The sequence below is a fragment of the Vipera ursinii genome, assembly GCF_947247035.1.
Source record: "Vipera ursinii genome assembly, chromosome: 1".
Taxonomy (NCBI): domain Eukaryota; kingdom Metazoa; phylum Chordata; class Lepidosauria; order Squamata; family Viperidae; genus Vipera; species Vipera ursinii.
Genome location: NC_139512.1, coordinates 225,980,719 through 225,997,679, shown reverse-complemented (window position 1 = coordinate 225,997,679; position 16,961 = coordinate 225,980,719). Strand labels below are relative to the sequence as shown.

At 36.5% G+C, this 16,961-nt stretch overlaps 1 protein-coding gene across 1 annotated transcript in view; it reads left to right on the top strand.

Moving 5' to 3' along the window:
* CSMD1 (CUB and Sushi multiple domains 1) overlaps positions 1-16,961 on the top strand; it is a gene marked incomplete at its 5' end in the record, with an annotated part of 1,146,395 nt that overhangs the window by 748,337 nt on the left and 381,097 nt on the right. The window contains one exon of the mRNA XM_083350006.1: positions 11,528-11,640. Coding sequence (XP_083206132.1) covers positions 11,528-11,640 — 113 coding nt within the window. The remainder of the gene's footprint in view (positions 1-11,527; positions 11,641-16,961) is intronic.

Here is a 16,961-nt window from a genome sequence, read left to right as displayed (position 1 = left end):
CTCCTGGCTATTTTCTAGAAAAGTTTGAGAAGAGGATAGCGGGGAGGGAGAAGATTGCCTTGCAAACCCCCATGAATCTCTGGTAGAATTCCAAAGACCAGAAGAAATGTTGCAGGGCAATAAAGCAAAGTGAGAAAGCAACATTGCTTGTTGTTTTTCCCCCGTAACAGGTAATCTTCGCTTAGCAACGGCACTTACAGGTAGTCCTCAAATTACAGCAGTTCACTTAGTGACTGTTCGAAGTTACAATGGCGCTGAAAAAAGTGACATGATCATTTTTCACACTTAGCTAGGATTTCTTATGCCAGCCCAGGGCCAGTTCAGTTTTCTAATTCAATCCTAGGGATATCTAGTTCTTAAAAATTAATATCAAGTTATATTTAGTGATTGGATGATAGAAAATGTTTACTTGGTCTTCTTATCCATTCACAATTCCCACGGCTTATTCCACGGAAGGAATAAAGGAATAGAGTCCGGCACAACAGACATGCAAAGACTGTCAAAGATAGGGAAGACTGTTTTTGTTAATTCCTATTGTTCTTCTTCTTTATATTGCTGGAAATAGATACTTTAGGCCAGAGTCCTGTGCCTTTTCTTTTACAGTGACTTCCCTATTGTACTAGTGTCGGGGCATTCTAATATGGCGGGGCCTGGAATGGCTGCGGCTGCATTGGCTCTTGAAGGCGAATAGTTTTGGGAGGGATAGTAAGGGCTATAGGCCACATGATCAGGAAGATTTTAATGTGTTTGAGCAACATGGTGGAACTAAGGTAACATACGACATACGACCGACAATCTTTGCTGGCCTGGCGAGTTTCTAGTTGTTTTGGAACTGTTGGTGAGACCGTTAAAAGTCGTTGGCGCTGTTTGAATTTGTTCTACCAGCAGCAAGATCTGACTGTTGGCCCAGTGATGGATTTTACTGCAAATCAGGGCTGTTTCCAGAGGAGGCAGAGGAGGAGAGGACCTGGAGCTTATGGAGCGAAGGAACTGGATGAGGCTGTTGGCAGGCCCAGAGGAAGAGAGAGAGGCTTTTGGAGGAGTTGGTGGCGGCGGCAGCAGCATGCTCCAGGGGCGAAAAGAAGCAAGGCCACTTAAAGGAAAAGGTGGAAGAGTCAGGATCAGAAAAAGGAAAGAAGCCGAGGTTGTCAGAATACAAGCGAATTTGAGGGCTAATCCACATGGAGCCCCATTTCCATCTGTCCTGTTTGCCATCGTTCACTCCCTAGAGACTAAAATGGACAATGTGAAATTTGAGCGGGCCACAAACAAGGAGTATATATCGGAGGTGGTGACCCTTTGAGAGCTGTATGCAACGAAATTTCATTTTGATGTATGCCGATTGGTGTACATTCAAAGTGACAATAAAGTTATCATCATCATCATCATCATCATATTTCCACAGAACCCGCAGATATCAGGATGAAAAGAGTCAGTAGGGTCTGAGGATGATTGCTACTGTATTTGCAAAAATGTATCTTGCAAACTTTAAAAGTCTTCCGTGCAAGTAATTACAAATACCTTTGGGTTTCTCAGTGGCTAATAAAGCTAGCATGAAAAGAAGTACTCTCAGCCTCCTAACAATATAACTTCAAAATAACAGATGCCTGGGCAGGTGTTAAATTTTTATGTCAGACATAAAAGATTTTGTGAAATACACACATGTACTTTAATTAGCTATTTTCATCTTTGTAATCAGTATTCTTCTTTTTCTAGTCTTTTCTCCACAAAGCCTCCTATTCTGGGGGCAACTCTACAAAGAGACTTACAGCTGTGCTGTTATCATTGATATCATTATTGTAAATATAATAAAGGCATTTTTTTTTTTAAAAAAAAAGAGGAAAAAGCAACCTCATTCTGAAAAGCACAGCTGTGAGGTCCGTATCTCAAATTTTCCCATCATGCTGATAAATAATACAGGCTGCCAATTAAGTGGGAGGTTTTTTTGTAAGAGGCTCACTTAAAAGAAGATACGATAAATCATTTGCAAGGATTAATATTTGAATATTTGGTGCCACCTCCATTTCAGTTGCAATTTGTTTTCTTAAGAAAATAAATGTATAAGTGGATGGCATTTGGTGCAAGGTTAATTTTTTAAGAATTTTTTTTTCCTGGAAATGGGAGTAATTGAAAGCCTAGGTACTGTTACTATGATTTTCATAGAGTGTAATTAGAAATTAGCCATCCAGAGGAAAATGGCAATGCATAAAAATGAAAAGTAAAAATATGTATGTGTTTAAATTGATTTGCTAACTCTCTCAATATGGCCTGAACAGTTGCAGATTTTCAAAGGGGAAAGCACCAGGAAAAATCTCTTAACAAATGGGGGTTTCAGGCCTGGATCCCAATTGCCTACTGTGCTGGCTCAGGAAAGGCACTGAAATAGGAGACAGAGAGGTGACCAAATTACTTTTCCTTAAGGAAGCCAATGCCAGTGACTTTCTCTTCCTATGTCCTTTAGTTATAGAAGTCTTCGCCCATGAAGTTGCCAGGGTGCAGAACAAGAAAGTTCTGTTTCTTCAGAGCCTCCTTCCTTTAGATATCCTGAGAGTATCTCACCCTTGAAACCCTAATGCTGAGGTGTCAAAGTGCTGGCCTGCAGGCCGGTTGCATCATGCAGAGGCCGCGCTATGGCAATGCAAAAAAAAAAAAAATTGTGATACGTCGCAACACATCACATGATGCGGTGAGTTTGACACCCGTGCCCTAATGCATCCCCATTTTAGGTCATGCAGTAGGGAAAGCCTTCACATCAGAGCAGGCACTAGAAGATTATTTCTGGCACAGTTCGAGGGCTATGAGTATGAATCCTCCATCCTTTACTACTATCCCCACCCCCCCACCCACTACATTATGCTCAGTTTTAATACCAGTCTTGCAAATAGGAATAAATCTTGGTGAAGGTACAACAGATGAAGGCAACCTCTTGAAAGGCTAACTGATTTCAGGTAGTTCTTGATTTACAACTACAAGCGAGTCCAAAATTTCCATTCCTAAATGAGACAGCTGTTAACTGACTTTGCCCCATTTTACAACCTTTCCTGCTCTTAAGTTTATAACACAGTTATAAAGCGCCTCTGGCTTCCCCATTGACTTTGCCAGTCAAATCCAGATTCATCTAACAGTGTTACTAACTTAACAGCCACAGCAATTTGCTTAACAACTGTGGCAGGAATGGTCATAAAATGATGTACTTAACAACTGCCTTGCTTAGTAATGGAAATTTTGGGCTTAATTATGGTCATAAATCGAGTACTATCTGTATATGGATTAAGCTACCAGTAGTTCTGGCCAGTTCTTTCCATGTTGCTGATCAGTAATATTTGGAAGACCATAATTCCTCATCCCTGTTTTAGGGATTCTCCTTTGTTGTTCTGCACTGTACCTATAACTCTGACTTTCAGTTTCAATATTTTGTGGTGATAGAAGGTTTTGTAGAAGTGAATACATTTCTAAGCTGATCCAGATCACGAGGGGTATCAGCTTATTTAACAAAGATCTTTAAGAAGATGGAAAGTTATTGGTTTTGGTTTGTTTTTTCTCTTTCTGCTTTGTGATAGGAATCATTCGTACCAGACATTTCAAATATTAAAACCAAATATGCTACAATTGCTTGCCAGAATGTTTGGTATCATTATGTGTATGCATGTGCGTGTATATGTAAAAATGTTTAGGAAGATATGGTTTAACACAGAACTGGCAATGTAATCAACATGTTAGTTTACCCCTGAATTGTCCAAACAGAATTAGGATGAGTTAAACTGATGAATTGTGACATATGTCACTAGCATAATGTATAACATCATGTCAAATTTTGTGACATTATTCTGTTGGCAAATTAATTATAAGTTTGCTATTTTTATGCAACATCTTTCTCCCACATTGTTTCTAAAAGTTGTATATTTAGTACACTATATATAATGCTGTGAAGTTTATGGATTATACCAATATTTTAACACCCTACTTTTCCTTTCAAATGTTTCTGAATAAAACTTGAAAAATAAATACTTGAAAAATCCAGTTAAGTAACATCTTAGTTATAGCCACCAAAATGTCCAAATTACTTTGTGAGCCTGCATGTTCTCCAAAACACTGTATTATATAAAAGCCATGGGACAGATCAAGAAGCAACAACAATAACAAAAACAGTTAAAAAAAACCCTCAGAAGAAATCAGTTCACACAAAGGATTCTTTCACAAAGAAGTTAGGACTGATCCCTATTTATAACAAGATTTTTTTAACAGAAAAAAAAATGCATACACCATCTCTTTTAGATAATCTGCCAATATGAAAAAAAAATGAAAAAAGGAATTAAAGAGTAACATGAAATAAGCAAACCAAAAAGTTTGACTTTGTTAAATATATTCTTATAAATAATTGAAAAGATGATTATGTAAGTTTATTGTTGTTGTATTAGTGCAGTGAAGAATAATGATGATGATGAAGGCAAGTTTAAGCATTGAGAGTGACAAATGTTATATTGGTAAATAAATTGTAAGATCTCAGCCATTCAGGTTTTAATGAGCTATAGCAGGGGTGTCAAACTCAATTTCATTGAGGGCCGCGTCAGCATTGCGGTTGACCTCAGGGGGCTGGGTGGGTATGGTCTGGGTGGGCATGGCCTACTGGGTGGGCGTGGCTAGAGTGCGTATGGCCTACTAGGTGGGCATGGCCAGCTCTACATCGTTCTCATCAAGGGTGCCTATGGGGGCCTGGGCAGGAGTGGGACAGATCTGAGGCTCTCTGGCAGAAGGAGGGTCTCTGGGCCAGGGCCAAGGCAGTGGGGGCCATTCCCTCACTGTTTCCAGGATGGCTTTGCGGGCCGCATGAAACCACTTTGTGGGCCGGATCTGGGCCCCGGGCCTTGTGTTTGACATGTCTGAGCTATAGGATGGGAATACAAATGGGTGATATGCATAAGATTGTCTTAACTTTATATAGTTTTTTTATTATTTTCTATTATTTAGCAAGAAGTGGCATATGATTTATATTGATGTTTAGTTGTACTGACCTGTTTCACTTCCATCTCTTATCTTATTGCTATTCAATATTTACCCAATTTGCACTGTGTACATCCAAAATCATGTGACAATTTGCATGCTTCTGCAAGATAGAAAAAAGATCTGTTGGCATTATATCTGTTTTGCTGTCCAATATTGTCTGATACTTTAAGTTCTGGATTTCTGGATTTCATACAAATAACAGATTCTAAAGAAATAGCAATGTGTTGTGTTTTGCTAAAAAAAATTTCTTACCCACCAAGATCTTCAAGTTGAGCAGTCTTTTAAAACCATTAGCCAGAAGGCACTCTTTCTCAATTATACTTATTGTCTAACAGGAAAAAATAAGATGTAACTGTCTGTGTTCTTCAGTGTGTTTTAAATTTATGGGCACTTTCTACCTTTATAGGACATTACACAGATTTTTGCCCAAACAAAAAAAAAAAAAAAAAACCATACAAAGCCACATGTAGCTTCATCTTAAGAGCTTGAAGCTAATATCCTTTCTTGGAACAATTAAAAAAAAAATCAATTTGTTATATCCTTAAGCTTAATGTTCCACTTTCAGTAGGCAATAGATGAAATACATGAACAAAGATCTGTAATGTCCTACAGTACACAGATATTTAGTACATTAATTAAAATTGAGAAGATACAACTTTGAATTAGGGATTGTGGTGAATTTCATGACTCCTTATTTATTCTGGATATCCATCTCGTTTCAAGGACCATTTAAAACAACAGAATCAATTCAGGGGAGTTTTTGTTACACAGACCCATTATTTATGTTAATTTATTATTTATTTAATATAATTAAAAGATTATTCTTTTAGATTAAATATAGTATAGAGGCAAATGTGGGGATATTTCTTTTATATGAGTTGTAAGTTACCATACATGGCACGCAGAGTTAAGAATTGAAACTAGACCACTCAACAATTCACTATGAAAGTTGCTAAAGTTGCCTACACTCAAACAAAAGGTTAGATCAGGGATTCCGAACCTTTTGGACTTGGTATGTGAAATATTCAGAAAATGCCTAATCTGATTCTGCTGGAGTGTCACAACCAATGTGGTGACACACATATCATAGGTTTGATATCACTGAGTAAGATACAGAAAGTTCTAACTCTGCCTTTGAAGAACAAAACTCTCATGAAAGAATTTATCGGTTTTACAGCTTTCCCCTCTTAGATCTCAAGGATTTTGGTAGCTTCTTAGTTTTAGAGGGGGGGGAATGAACCAATTAAATTGTCACTAATTTTTGGCCCTTCACACGAAACATTTCTTAATAGCACTATGTGTGATTAAGTAAATAGTCTCCAGGGTGTGGATGTCAGGAAATGACCTAAGAACGTTTCTATGCAAACCTTGAGTTCCACCAGAGAGTTGTAATTCTTCTATTTCCTAAAGAAAAAAAATCAAATATATCCAGGAATATGCAAACTCTCATCCATCAGAGCTGTAGTAACCAGTTTGGTTTTATGTTTAATTGATCCCAGTGATCAGTGCTCAATTTCAACTCTCTCACTTAAGAAAACAAAATCTGTTAAGATGCATGTTAGGAAGAAACCTTCTAGGCTAAAGTTCTTCTTGATATTTTATTTTTTATGGGTAAATTTAAAATATTAAACAACTTTTTTAATGAATAAGAATCTTTATATTTTATTTCTGTCTCTTCCATTTCTATCCCCCCAAAAAGCAGAAATGATACAATCCAGCAACACCTAGGGAAACATATTCATGCAAAAGTAGAGTTTTCACATATAACCCAAAATCATGTGAGTTGTCTGATTTTGGCTTGGCATATTGTAGGAACCCAACTGTTGGGATTAGCACATCATGGTTGGACCTTACCATGAGCTCAAACCAACTCAATTTAATACTTTGGAGTAAAGGTTTGTACAGGTGGTCCTCAAGTTGGAGTCATTCGTTTAATGGCCACTCATGGTTACAACAGCAATGGAAAAAAAATACTTACAACCATTTTTCACACTTACGACTGTTGCAGAATCCCCATGGTCACATGATCAAATTCAGACGCTTGGCAACTGACTCATATTTATAATGGTTGCTTGCAGTTTCCCAAGGTGACATGATCACCTTTTGCGAACTTCTGCCAAACAAAGTCAATGGAGAAGCCAGACTCACTTAACAAACATGTCATCTAACTTAACAACTGCAGTGATTCACTTAATAACTGTGGCAAAAAGGTCATAAAATGAGTCAAACCTCACTTAATAACTGTCCTGCTTAGCAGCAGAAATTTGGGGCTCATTTGTGGTCATAAGTCAAGGATGACCTGTAGATACCATGACATGTCTGAATCCAGTTTATGACTGAAGGAATTCCAAAGACCCTAAAATAAAATTGTACTCAACTACAAACTTTTAAGTATTATGTATGAATGTATTATTATGTCCATAAGACCTAAAAATTCTGAACACATTAAAAAAAGATCTTGATCTGACTGCAAAAATGAAAATGATAGCAGATAAGCCTCTTGGAATGAAATTGGACAAAACAATCAACTGAGGAAGTGCTAATTTCAGTGGAGGAGAAAATATTCTTTAGAATGAATATTTACACATTTTAAATAACTTGGGACTCCTGAACACAAAAGGCCTAAACCCGCATTATACTATGCACTCAAAACAACAAATTGAAATATGTAAGGGAGTAAGTTCTGGAGAAACATTATATAAACATTATCCAGACAATTCTGAGTTGGTTCATCTGCATGGGACGTTTGCAAAATACCTGTTTTATATTTGGCTTTTTCATGCAAACACCCTTTGGATATGAATTGCGGTATTATTCCTGTCAGGATTTATTTATTTGTGAATTGACTTCAATACACCTACAGGTGCCAAAGGAGGTCATGGCTTCATTATATTAACCACAAAGCCAAGTATATAGTAAGCAAAAATCCTCCAGGTGGAAAGAAAGAAAAATAAAAAGAAAGAAAGAAAGAAAGAAAGAAAGAAAGAAAGAAAGAAAGAAAGAAAGAAAGAAAGAAAGAAAGGAAGGAAGGAAGGAAGGAAGGAAGGAAGGAAGGAAGGAAGGAAGGAAGGAAGGAAGGAAGGAAGAAAGAAAGAAAGAAAGAAAGAAAGAAAGAAAGAAAGAAAGAAAGAAAGAAAGAGAAAGAAAGAAAGAAAGAAAGAAAGAAAGCCTTTACACAAGTAAGAGGCAAAGAGAAAAGAAAATAAAGACCTCAAAAATGAATTAGCTCGCATAGCACAGAATTTAGTCATTCTCATAGTTTCATGTTGAAAGGAAGTAAAATGCATGGACCTGCATGTGTTCCGGGATTTCTGAAAATGAAAACTTTTTTCATCTCCTCTCTCTTTCTAACACACACACATACACACACACAGACACACACACACAGACACACAGACACACACACACACACACACACACACACAGAGAGAGAGAGAGAGAGAGAGAGAGAGAGAGAGAGAGAGAGAGAGAGAGCGCTCTGCATTTCAATAAAGAACTCTTAGTTCTAAAACCTTTCAAGTCGAAAGAGAGGGTTTTTTTTAAAAAAATACACCTACTCGGACACACTTGTTACAAAGAGAAAGGCATGTTGCTTTATTTTTTTATCGTCTGCATTAACTTTAGATTAGTAGTTCTAATTGGTAGATAGTAAAAGATGGAGCATCATATAAGAAGAACTAAAAAAATGGAAATGGTAGGATAGTCATTGCTATCTCTAAGGTGAGATTGATTGGCTGTTTTGCTGGATTTATTATCAAAAACCAAAATAAAATATAGATATCACTTAAAATAATAAATGGCCAAAGACATTGAGGGTTAGGTAGCATACATGTTTAATAAACAAACTGATGAATAATCCCATTAGAAAGATTGGAGGCGGTAGTCTTAAAAATGTTGTCACCAAACCATCTAAGCCTAAGTATAATTGAAATCCCCCCTATTCTGACAGAAAACTAAGTTAAGCAGAATTTAGCAACGTCCATAGAATTGTAGATAGAATGGCTGGTTAGTTGAATTTGTACAACCTCCTTTACAGATCAACCCATTCATTTAATAAGGAGAGACAATATGAACTCAGATAACTGAATGTGGTACAAAGAAGAACACCACAAAACATGAAACTGGCTTAAGACTCGTGAGAGTGGATGAAGGTCTTCGGGATATGGATCCCTTCCAGCACGTTTAAAAGTAACCCCTTAAACCACACTAAACTAAACATCCTTCAGGGAAAGATGGTGAGGATGTTGATTAAAATAATTAAGCATGGCAAAAAAAAACCTACAACAGGGCACAGGCAACCTTAAAATTTAATAATTTATTGGGAATCCAAGGAAACAAGGATAAAAAAAGGAAACCTGAAAACCTGGCTTTTCAATCTATCTAGCCTGGACTGAGGGTTTTTTTAGTTTCAAGTTTTTAACATTGTTTTATTGTTGGGCTATTAATTAATTTAATTCTTTTTAATTCTATTTTTTATCTTAATTTTATATTGTCTTTTAATTTGATTGTGATTCCTACTGAACCAGACTGAGAGACCATTTAAAGGCTCAGGAACCCTTTGCAGGTGTTATGGCTTAATTAGCTGATTAGAGTGGGACACTTTGAGCCCAGAATATTGCACCTTTTCACAATATTCTAATTTTCTGAGATTGTGGATTTGGGGTTTTCATAAGCTATAAGCCATAATCTTCACAATTATGACAAATCAGGGCTTGAACTATCTTGCTTTGCATGTAATGAGTCTATCTCATATATTAGTTTCCCCTTTTAAGTTGCATTACTGAAATAAATGAACTTTTGCATGATATTCTAATTTTTCGAGTTTTACCTGTACAAAAGCCCTATTTTGAAGTAATGATGAAGTATGTTAAACTAAGAATGTCTCCAGAAAGCGCTTTAACTTTTTGTGTTTCAGGTTTTGAAGCTGAGATGCAGTGTTTTAACCATTGGTTACTGAGCAATCACAGGGACTGTGTTCACACATAACGCTAAACTGTAAACTATGGTTTAAAAGTCATAATGGCTTCATTCACAAAAAGATGTTATTACAGTACAAGGAATCTTTGACAACTCACTATCTTGTACCTTGTAAATAAAATTATATACAAAATGGTTGTATATGTAAATATTTAAGATCCAATCAAGGATAACTGTCATACAGCACTAGGAAATAATATTATACGGGGATCCCATTCTTTAAATAGGATCCTTTTATGGCAATAAAGATTGTATTTAAAAGAAATAGTTCACTTTTTAAAAATATCAGAAATTATATTATATCTTGAAGGTCAAACTTTAATTTAACTACATGGTTCATTTCCTTTTTACATTCATATAAAGCAAAGGAAGCTACTGCTAATTTTCAGGCTTAAAAAGATATACACAAAGTCCAAATTTCCATGGGAAAATTATGTTTTATATTGTTTTATTTTGTTCTTGATTTTGTATTGTCCTATATATTCATGCACTTTATGATTTTAACCTTTGCTTCATGAAAAACAACCAGTAAATAAATGAACTCTGGACTTTAATAAGACAACTAATAGATTATAGCAAAGACTTAGCATTTTTGTGTCTCTAAATGGTTGTCTTATTTGTTTTAATATATTATCACATTTGTGTTTTTTTCAATAATTTTTCTTGCTGAATATGTTTATACACAACTAGTCAACTGAGATTCTTTTGATGGAGTCATTTCATGGAGACCGTTCTTTGGCTCCAATAGAAGAGTGCTGTTTTCTTAAAGTTAAAATAAAATGTTTTCTTCGAAATGTGGTTTTATTTTAATTTTTTCCAGAGTGGTAGACACATTTACCCCCTTAGCTTTTTACTGAATGCAAAGTAACTTACACTTTCATGAATCAAAACAGTATAGCCAACAATTGCAAACCACATTTTGTATTGGTATATGTAACTCATGTTATACCTCTTCAGTATGTAGCGCCAATATCATTAATGTCATGCTGGAGGTTTAGCAATATGATACAGAAACATCACATTTTTTGAGATATTCCAAATTTCTTACTCCTGAGGTTTATGTATGTTTGCTGAATACAACATTCTCCAAATAAACATTTTGTTCATAAAATTAGGTGTTATATAGTATGTTGTCAACATATTTCAGTTCATTTAATGACCTGCTTTCATATAATGTGAAATTATTTCAACAATACATGTAGAATATTTATTCTGTAAAGTTTGGTTGTTTGTGGATTAAACTCTCATTTTGAGAACGAGAAAATTCGAATTGGCTGAGTGTGGGTACACTTTCCATAATGTGCTTGTATAAATGAAATGCTTTAAGCATTGCAATTATATCAGTATCATTTAAATATATAATTAAAAAGTACAGTAAATAATGTCGGGATAGTCCAGAATAATACACAGATGTTGAGAATATAGTATTGAATGCTATTTCCATTCATGCTGAATATATGTTGCTTTCTAAACTGTACTTTATCAAAATAATCAAACAAAATTGGCAGTTGCTTCACTATCTTCAAATGAACACTTTTTTTTGTAGGTTGACTGGCATGAATCTGCCTTCACCTGTTATCAGCAGTAAAAACTGGTTACGGCTCCATTTCACTTCTGACAGTAATCACAGGCGGAAAGGATTTAATGCTCAGTTCCAAGGTAAGAATTACATAAGACTCTATCAGGACAAATCTGTTTTTTCTAAACCTGATAAAATAAATATTGAGACTGAAATGTTCTCTTTCATACTTATTCACCTGGGAAATAAACAGATCCTTGAAAACATAGATTGGCAACCATTCTCACTCCAAAAGTGGAAGTCCAGTTGAGATTTGTTTAAGACCCCTGGGTTTTCTGCAGTATTTCTTTTAAAAATTAATCCCCATGACATAGCCATTATGTCCTTTTGGGGATTTTGTGTGTGTGTGTGTGTGTGTGTGTGTGTGTGTGTGTTGCTTGCAAACCTCTTGCCAGATCACAGAGGTACAAGGCAGAAGTGGTTAGAAAGAAAAGTCTCTTCAGATAAACATTATTTCTTATATTTCCCCAAACTCCTCATTATTCTTGACAACAGCATTGCTACTATGTCCAACTCATTCCGTCTACATGAGAGAGAATTGGGAATCTGGACTCAATCAATAGGACAGTGACTTGGTGCTTTTGATTTCTTTATTCCATTTGTCTCTGCTGAAACACAAAATAAACTTCCTAAAATGTAGCATGTTTTGGAATGAACATTTATGAAGACTGGCATAAAATGACAAATTCCATAACATTTATGTGAAAAACTTTCAAATGCACATAAACAAAGCACAACATAGGATCAAGCAAGGTATTTTGGATCTGTTTTGCTTTTATATACTAAAATAAATGTGGAGGGCGCAGTTGATTTCAGTGTGGTTAGAGAAAGGAATTACGGTAGATAATTTCCCCTGACTTAATATGTATTTCAAACCACCATCATAAAGATTATTTATAAAAATGTGGAAAAGCCTATAGATGGCATCAGAACAACTGGTTTGGAGTGTTGAGGGTTGAGAACCAGGAAACTGGAAAAGATGTTTAAATATGGAGGTGAACTGAATAAAAAGATTTGGGACAACAATTTCTTTGGACAAAAAAAAAGAACTTACGCATGCTACATATTTTATATGAGAACTAGGTTTATGCATCTTACTAAAACCATGATTTAAGCATGATTTATTGAATAGACTGCAGTTGGATGGCTTCATACACAATAATGTCATAAACCATGACATATTATAAGATCTGAATAATGGACCAACCTAAAAGGAACAAACCACATAATGTGATGCAGAAACCAAACCGAACTGAATACAAGATAGTCCTTGTATTTCTGTTGCCAAATGAAACAGTTGTTGAGTCAGTTTTGCCCCATTTTACAACTTTTCTTGCTACTGTTGTTCAGTGAATCTCTGCAGTTTTTAAGTTAGTAACAAAGCGGTTAAGAGAATCTGGCTTCCCCCATTGACTTTGCTTGTCAGAAGGTAGCAAAAGGTGATCACTTGACTTTGGGACACTGCAACCTTCATAAATATGAACCAGTTGCCAAGCGTCTGAATTTTGATCACCTGATCATGCGATTCCTGCAAGGGGTGTAAATGTGAAAAATGGTCATAAGTCACTTTTTTTCAGTGCTGTCATAACTTCAACCAGTCACTAAATGAATGGCTGTAAGTTGAGGACTACCTATAATTCTATCAACTATTTGTTGTCTTGGGGAATACGAGTTCAGTGCTTTTACACTTAACTTCTTCGTCTACAATATGTAAGCAAAATTGTTATGTTTTTTTTTCCCCAACTGAGAAATGTGTTCCTCAGAATCAAGTTTTATGATAATTTGAGAAAATTAGAAAAAAAAGCGCAAATGCTTCCATGGGTGTTTTCAAATGTTTATAATTCCAACTTATAACAAAAAGTCAACTTTTTTAAACAGAAGAATCCAGTTTTGTTTACACTCAGAAGTCACTTCTGCACTTTATGCTCGAAATAGAAGAGAAAAAAAATGAAACTTTGACTTTAGGTTTTGAGGATTGGGTTAAACTTGTAGCTATCAAAATGGCGCAAAGCAAAAAGTTTTTATTTTATTTTTTATTTTTTATTTTAATTCCATTTATATCCCGCCCTTCTCCAAAGACTCAGGGCGGCTTACAAGCTTAGCAGTAGCCTTCATTCTATGTATATGCCTGCTTATTAGGGCTTTCATACACCCCCCAAGCGGCATTATTACAAAGTCAGCTTAATTGCCCCCAACAATCTGGGTCCTCATTTTACCTACCTCGGAAGGATGGAAGGCTGAGTCAACCTTGAGCCTGGTGGGATGCGAACCTGCACTAATTGCAGGCAGCTGGTGTTACTTAAGGAGGCATTAGCCCACTGCTCCACCAAGGTACCAAAGTTAATATTGTAACTGTACTTAGTATTTTATTGTACTGAAGAGTCAGAAGCCACCCTTTTCTTCCCTTTTCTTTTTGTCTTTTACTCCCTTTTCCCTTTTTTTTCCTGATCTTTAGTTTCATATATATTCTATATTATAAATAACGGTACTAACATTTTTTAAAAAAAACAAAACAAAATAATTTCATCTTAAAGTTTATTTTTTTTAAAAAAAATACCTAAATTAGTAAGTAGATTTTAGTGCTTAGTGACTTGTTTGGATGGGGAGAAACAGGCTCCGACTCAATCCTACCAAGACTGAGTGGCTGTGCGTACAGGCATCTCGAGTGAATCATTCTATTCCATCTTTAATGATGGGGGGTGAGGTGTTACCTCCTGTCAATAGGGCTCGCAACTTTGGTGTCGTCCTGGACTCGCGGCTCAGTTTTGAAGATCATATAGGAGCCGTGACCAGGGGGGCTTTTGCCCAGGTTTGCCTGGTGCGCCAGTTGCGGCCCTATCTGGAGTGAGATGCCTTGCGCACAGTCACTCATGCGCTCGTGACCTCCCGGTTAGACTACTGCAACGCTCTCTACATGGGGCTGCCCTTGAGGACCACTCGGAGGCTTCAGCTGGTGCAGAATGCAGCCGCGCGAGTTGTGATGGGAGTCTCCCGATACTCCCATGTAACACCTCTACTCCGTGAGCTGCATTGGCTTCCGGTTGCCCTCCAGGTGAGATTCAAGGTGCTGGTGATGACCTATAAAGCCCTAAATGGCTTGGGTCCGGGATATCTGAGGGAACACCTGCTCCCGGCATCAAGTTCCCTTCATCCTGTGCACTCCCACAGGGAGGGCCTTCTCAGGGTGCTGCCGGCAAAGGATTGCTGGCGGGCGACACCCAGGGGGAGGGCCTTCTTTGTGGGCGTGCCTGCCCTTTGGAACCAGCTACCCATAGAGCTCAGGACTGCCCCTGATTTTCGTTCGTTCCGCCGGGACCTGAAGACCTGGCTCTTTGAGCTTTCCAGCCAGGACTGAGAATTTTTAATTTTTAACTTATTGTAATTGGGTTTTTTAATCAGAGTTATAGGGGTTTTCAATTTTCAATCAAGGATAATTTAATGTATTTTAATTGTTATTAACTTTTTTATTGTAATATTGTTTTAATTGCCTTGTGAACCACCCTGGGTCCTACGGGAGAAGGGCGGTATATAAGTTCAATAAATAGTAATAATAATAATAATAATAATAATAATAATAATAATAATAATAATAATAATAATAATAATAATAATAATAATAAAAGTTTTTTATCAGTGTCATTTTAATTATTGTCATCAAAGTCAATGACCAAACCCCATGAGGATCAGTTGTCAGCAAGTCACAAACTCTACTGGATGTGACATGTAATCTAATCCTCTTAGGAAAAGCTCTTTGCGAGCCCTAAAGTTAATTATTAACAGACAAGGGAGTCAAACAATTTTCCAAAGCACCAAAAGGCAAGACAAGAAACAATGGATCGAAAATAATCAGGGAGAGAACCAACTAGAACTACAGAGAAATTTCCTAAAGGTGAGAGCAATCCACCAATGGAATGCCTTGCCTTCAGAAGTTGTGGATGCTCCATCACTGGAAACTTTCAGGAAGAGACTGGACATGGGTATAAGAATGGTATAGGGCAGGGGTAGGCAACCTTGGCTCTTTTATGACTTGTGGACTTCAACTCCCAGAATTCTTGAGTCAGCATAGCTGGTTCAGGAATTCTGGATATTGAAGTCCACAAGTCATAAAAGAGCCAAGGTTGCCTACCCCTGGTATAGGGTGTCCTGCTCGAGCAGAGACTAAGGCTAAAAGACTTCCAAGGTCCCTTCCAACTCTATTACTCTATGTTCCAACATAACCCTCCACTTCAGGGCATTGTGTTGTGATAATCCTAGGACTTCACTGTATTGGGGGAAAAAACCCTTGATTTTAAATGAAACCCTACTCTGATTGCTTTCAAATTAAGTAAAGCCCTATTTTTTTGAATTTATTGTTGTTGTTTTTAATCTGTCCCTTTTTTCTGAAATCATCACCTTAAATACAGGGGGGAAAAACTTTTTAAAACCACAGTCTCTTTTATTAAAAGTTAAGAACACATTTTCTTGCAAAACTTTTAGAGCATTCTTTTTTTTTCTTTGTTTGAAATTTAAATATCTCCACATGTTTTTCAGAGCTTAACTGGAAACTCACACATAACCCCTTCTAACAAGCAATGAAAAAAATGAACATAAGTGAGCAAAGAGTTTTTTTCTGAAAAAAAAAGATCAAATTTCATTTAAAAAAAACCTTTAAGCTACTGTGTGCACAAGGTTCAATTATAGGACTGCAGTTGGGCTAAGATCAGTGGTGAGATTCATCTGGTTCGCACCACTTCTGCAGAACCGGTAGCTATTTTTTTGTTGCCCAGGCCCAGAATGGACTTCCGGAAGTGGCATCCACTCAGAGAACCAGTTGCTCCCATATTTGAATCCCACCAATGGCTAATATAATTCGTATTTTGTAACAGTGAAGTGACCAATTGGTCAATTCATGTTACAACCAATTGATCAACACTCAGTTGATTAAAACACACACACAAACACACAAAAAAACACCACCCCACCTTGACCTTACACATTCAGGAAAAAGCTAGGAGAAAAAATAATATTTTAAAATTCAATGGGAGAAGATTAACATCTTCCTATAGTTGACTGGACTAGCAGTTTGACTTCTCTTCTTTTTGAAACTAACAGGCAATTCAGACTCATTATTAAAAGTGAATTAGTGTTCTCCTGAACATATGAAGGTTGTCATTTCAACACCAGTGTTTTCTCTGAGGCACAGTTTATTCAGCTTGCCAGAAACATTTATGTTGATCTAAAGGGCCTGACGTCTGGAAAATCTACAGCAAAACCATTTAATGAGCTGTTTCAATGAAACCATCAGCTTCTTCTTGGTCACATGCATAACCCATTAGACAATTATGAAGGATTTTTATCATACTGTCTCTCAGAATACTGTCATGTTAATATTTTGAGGCTTTGCAGTTTCTAAAATAATGCA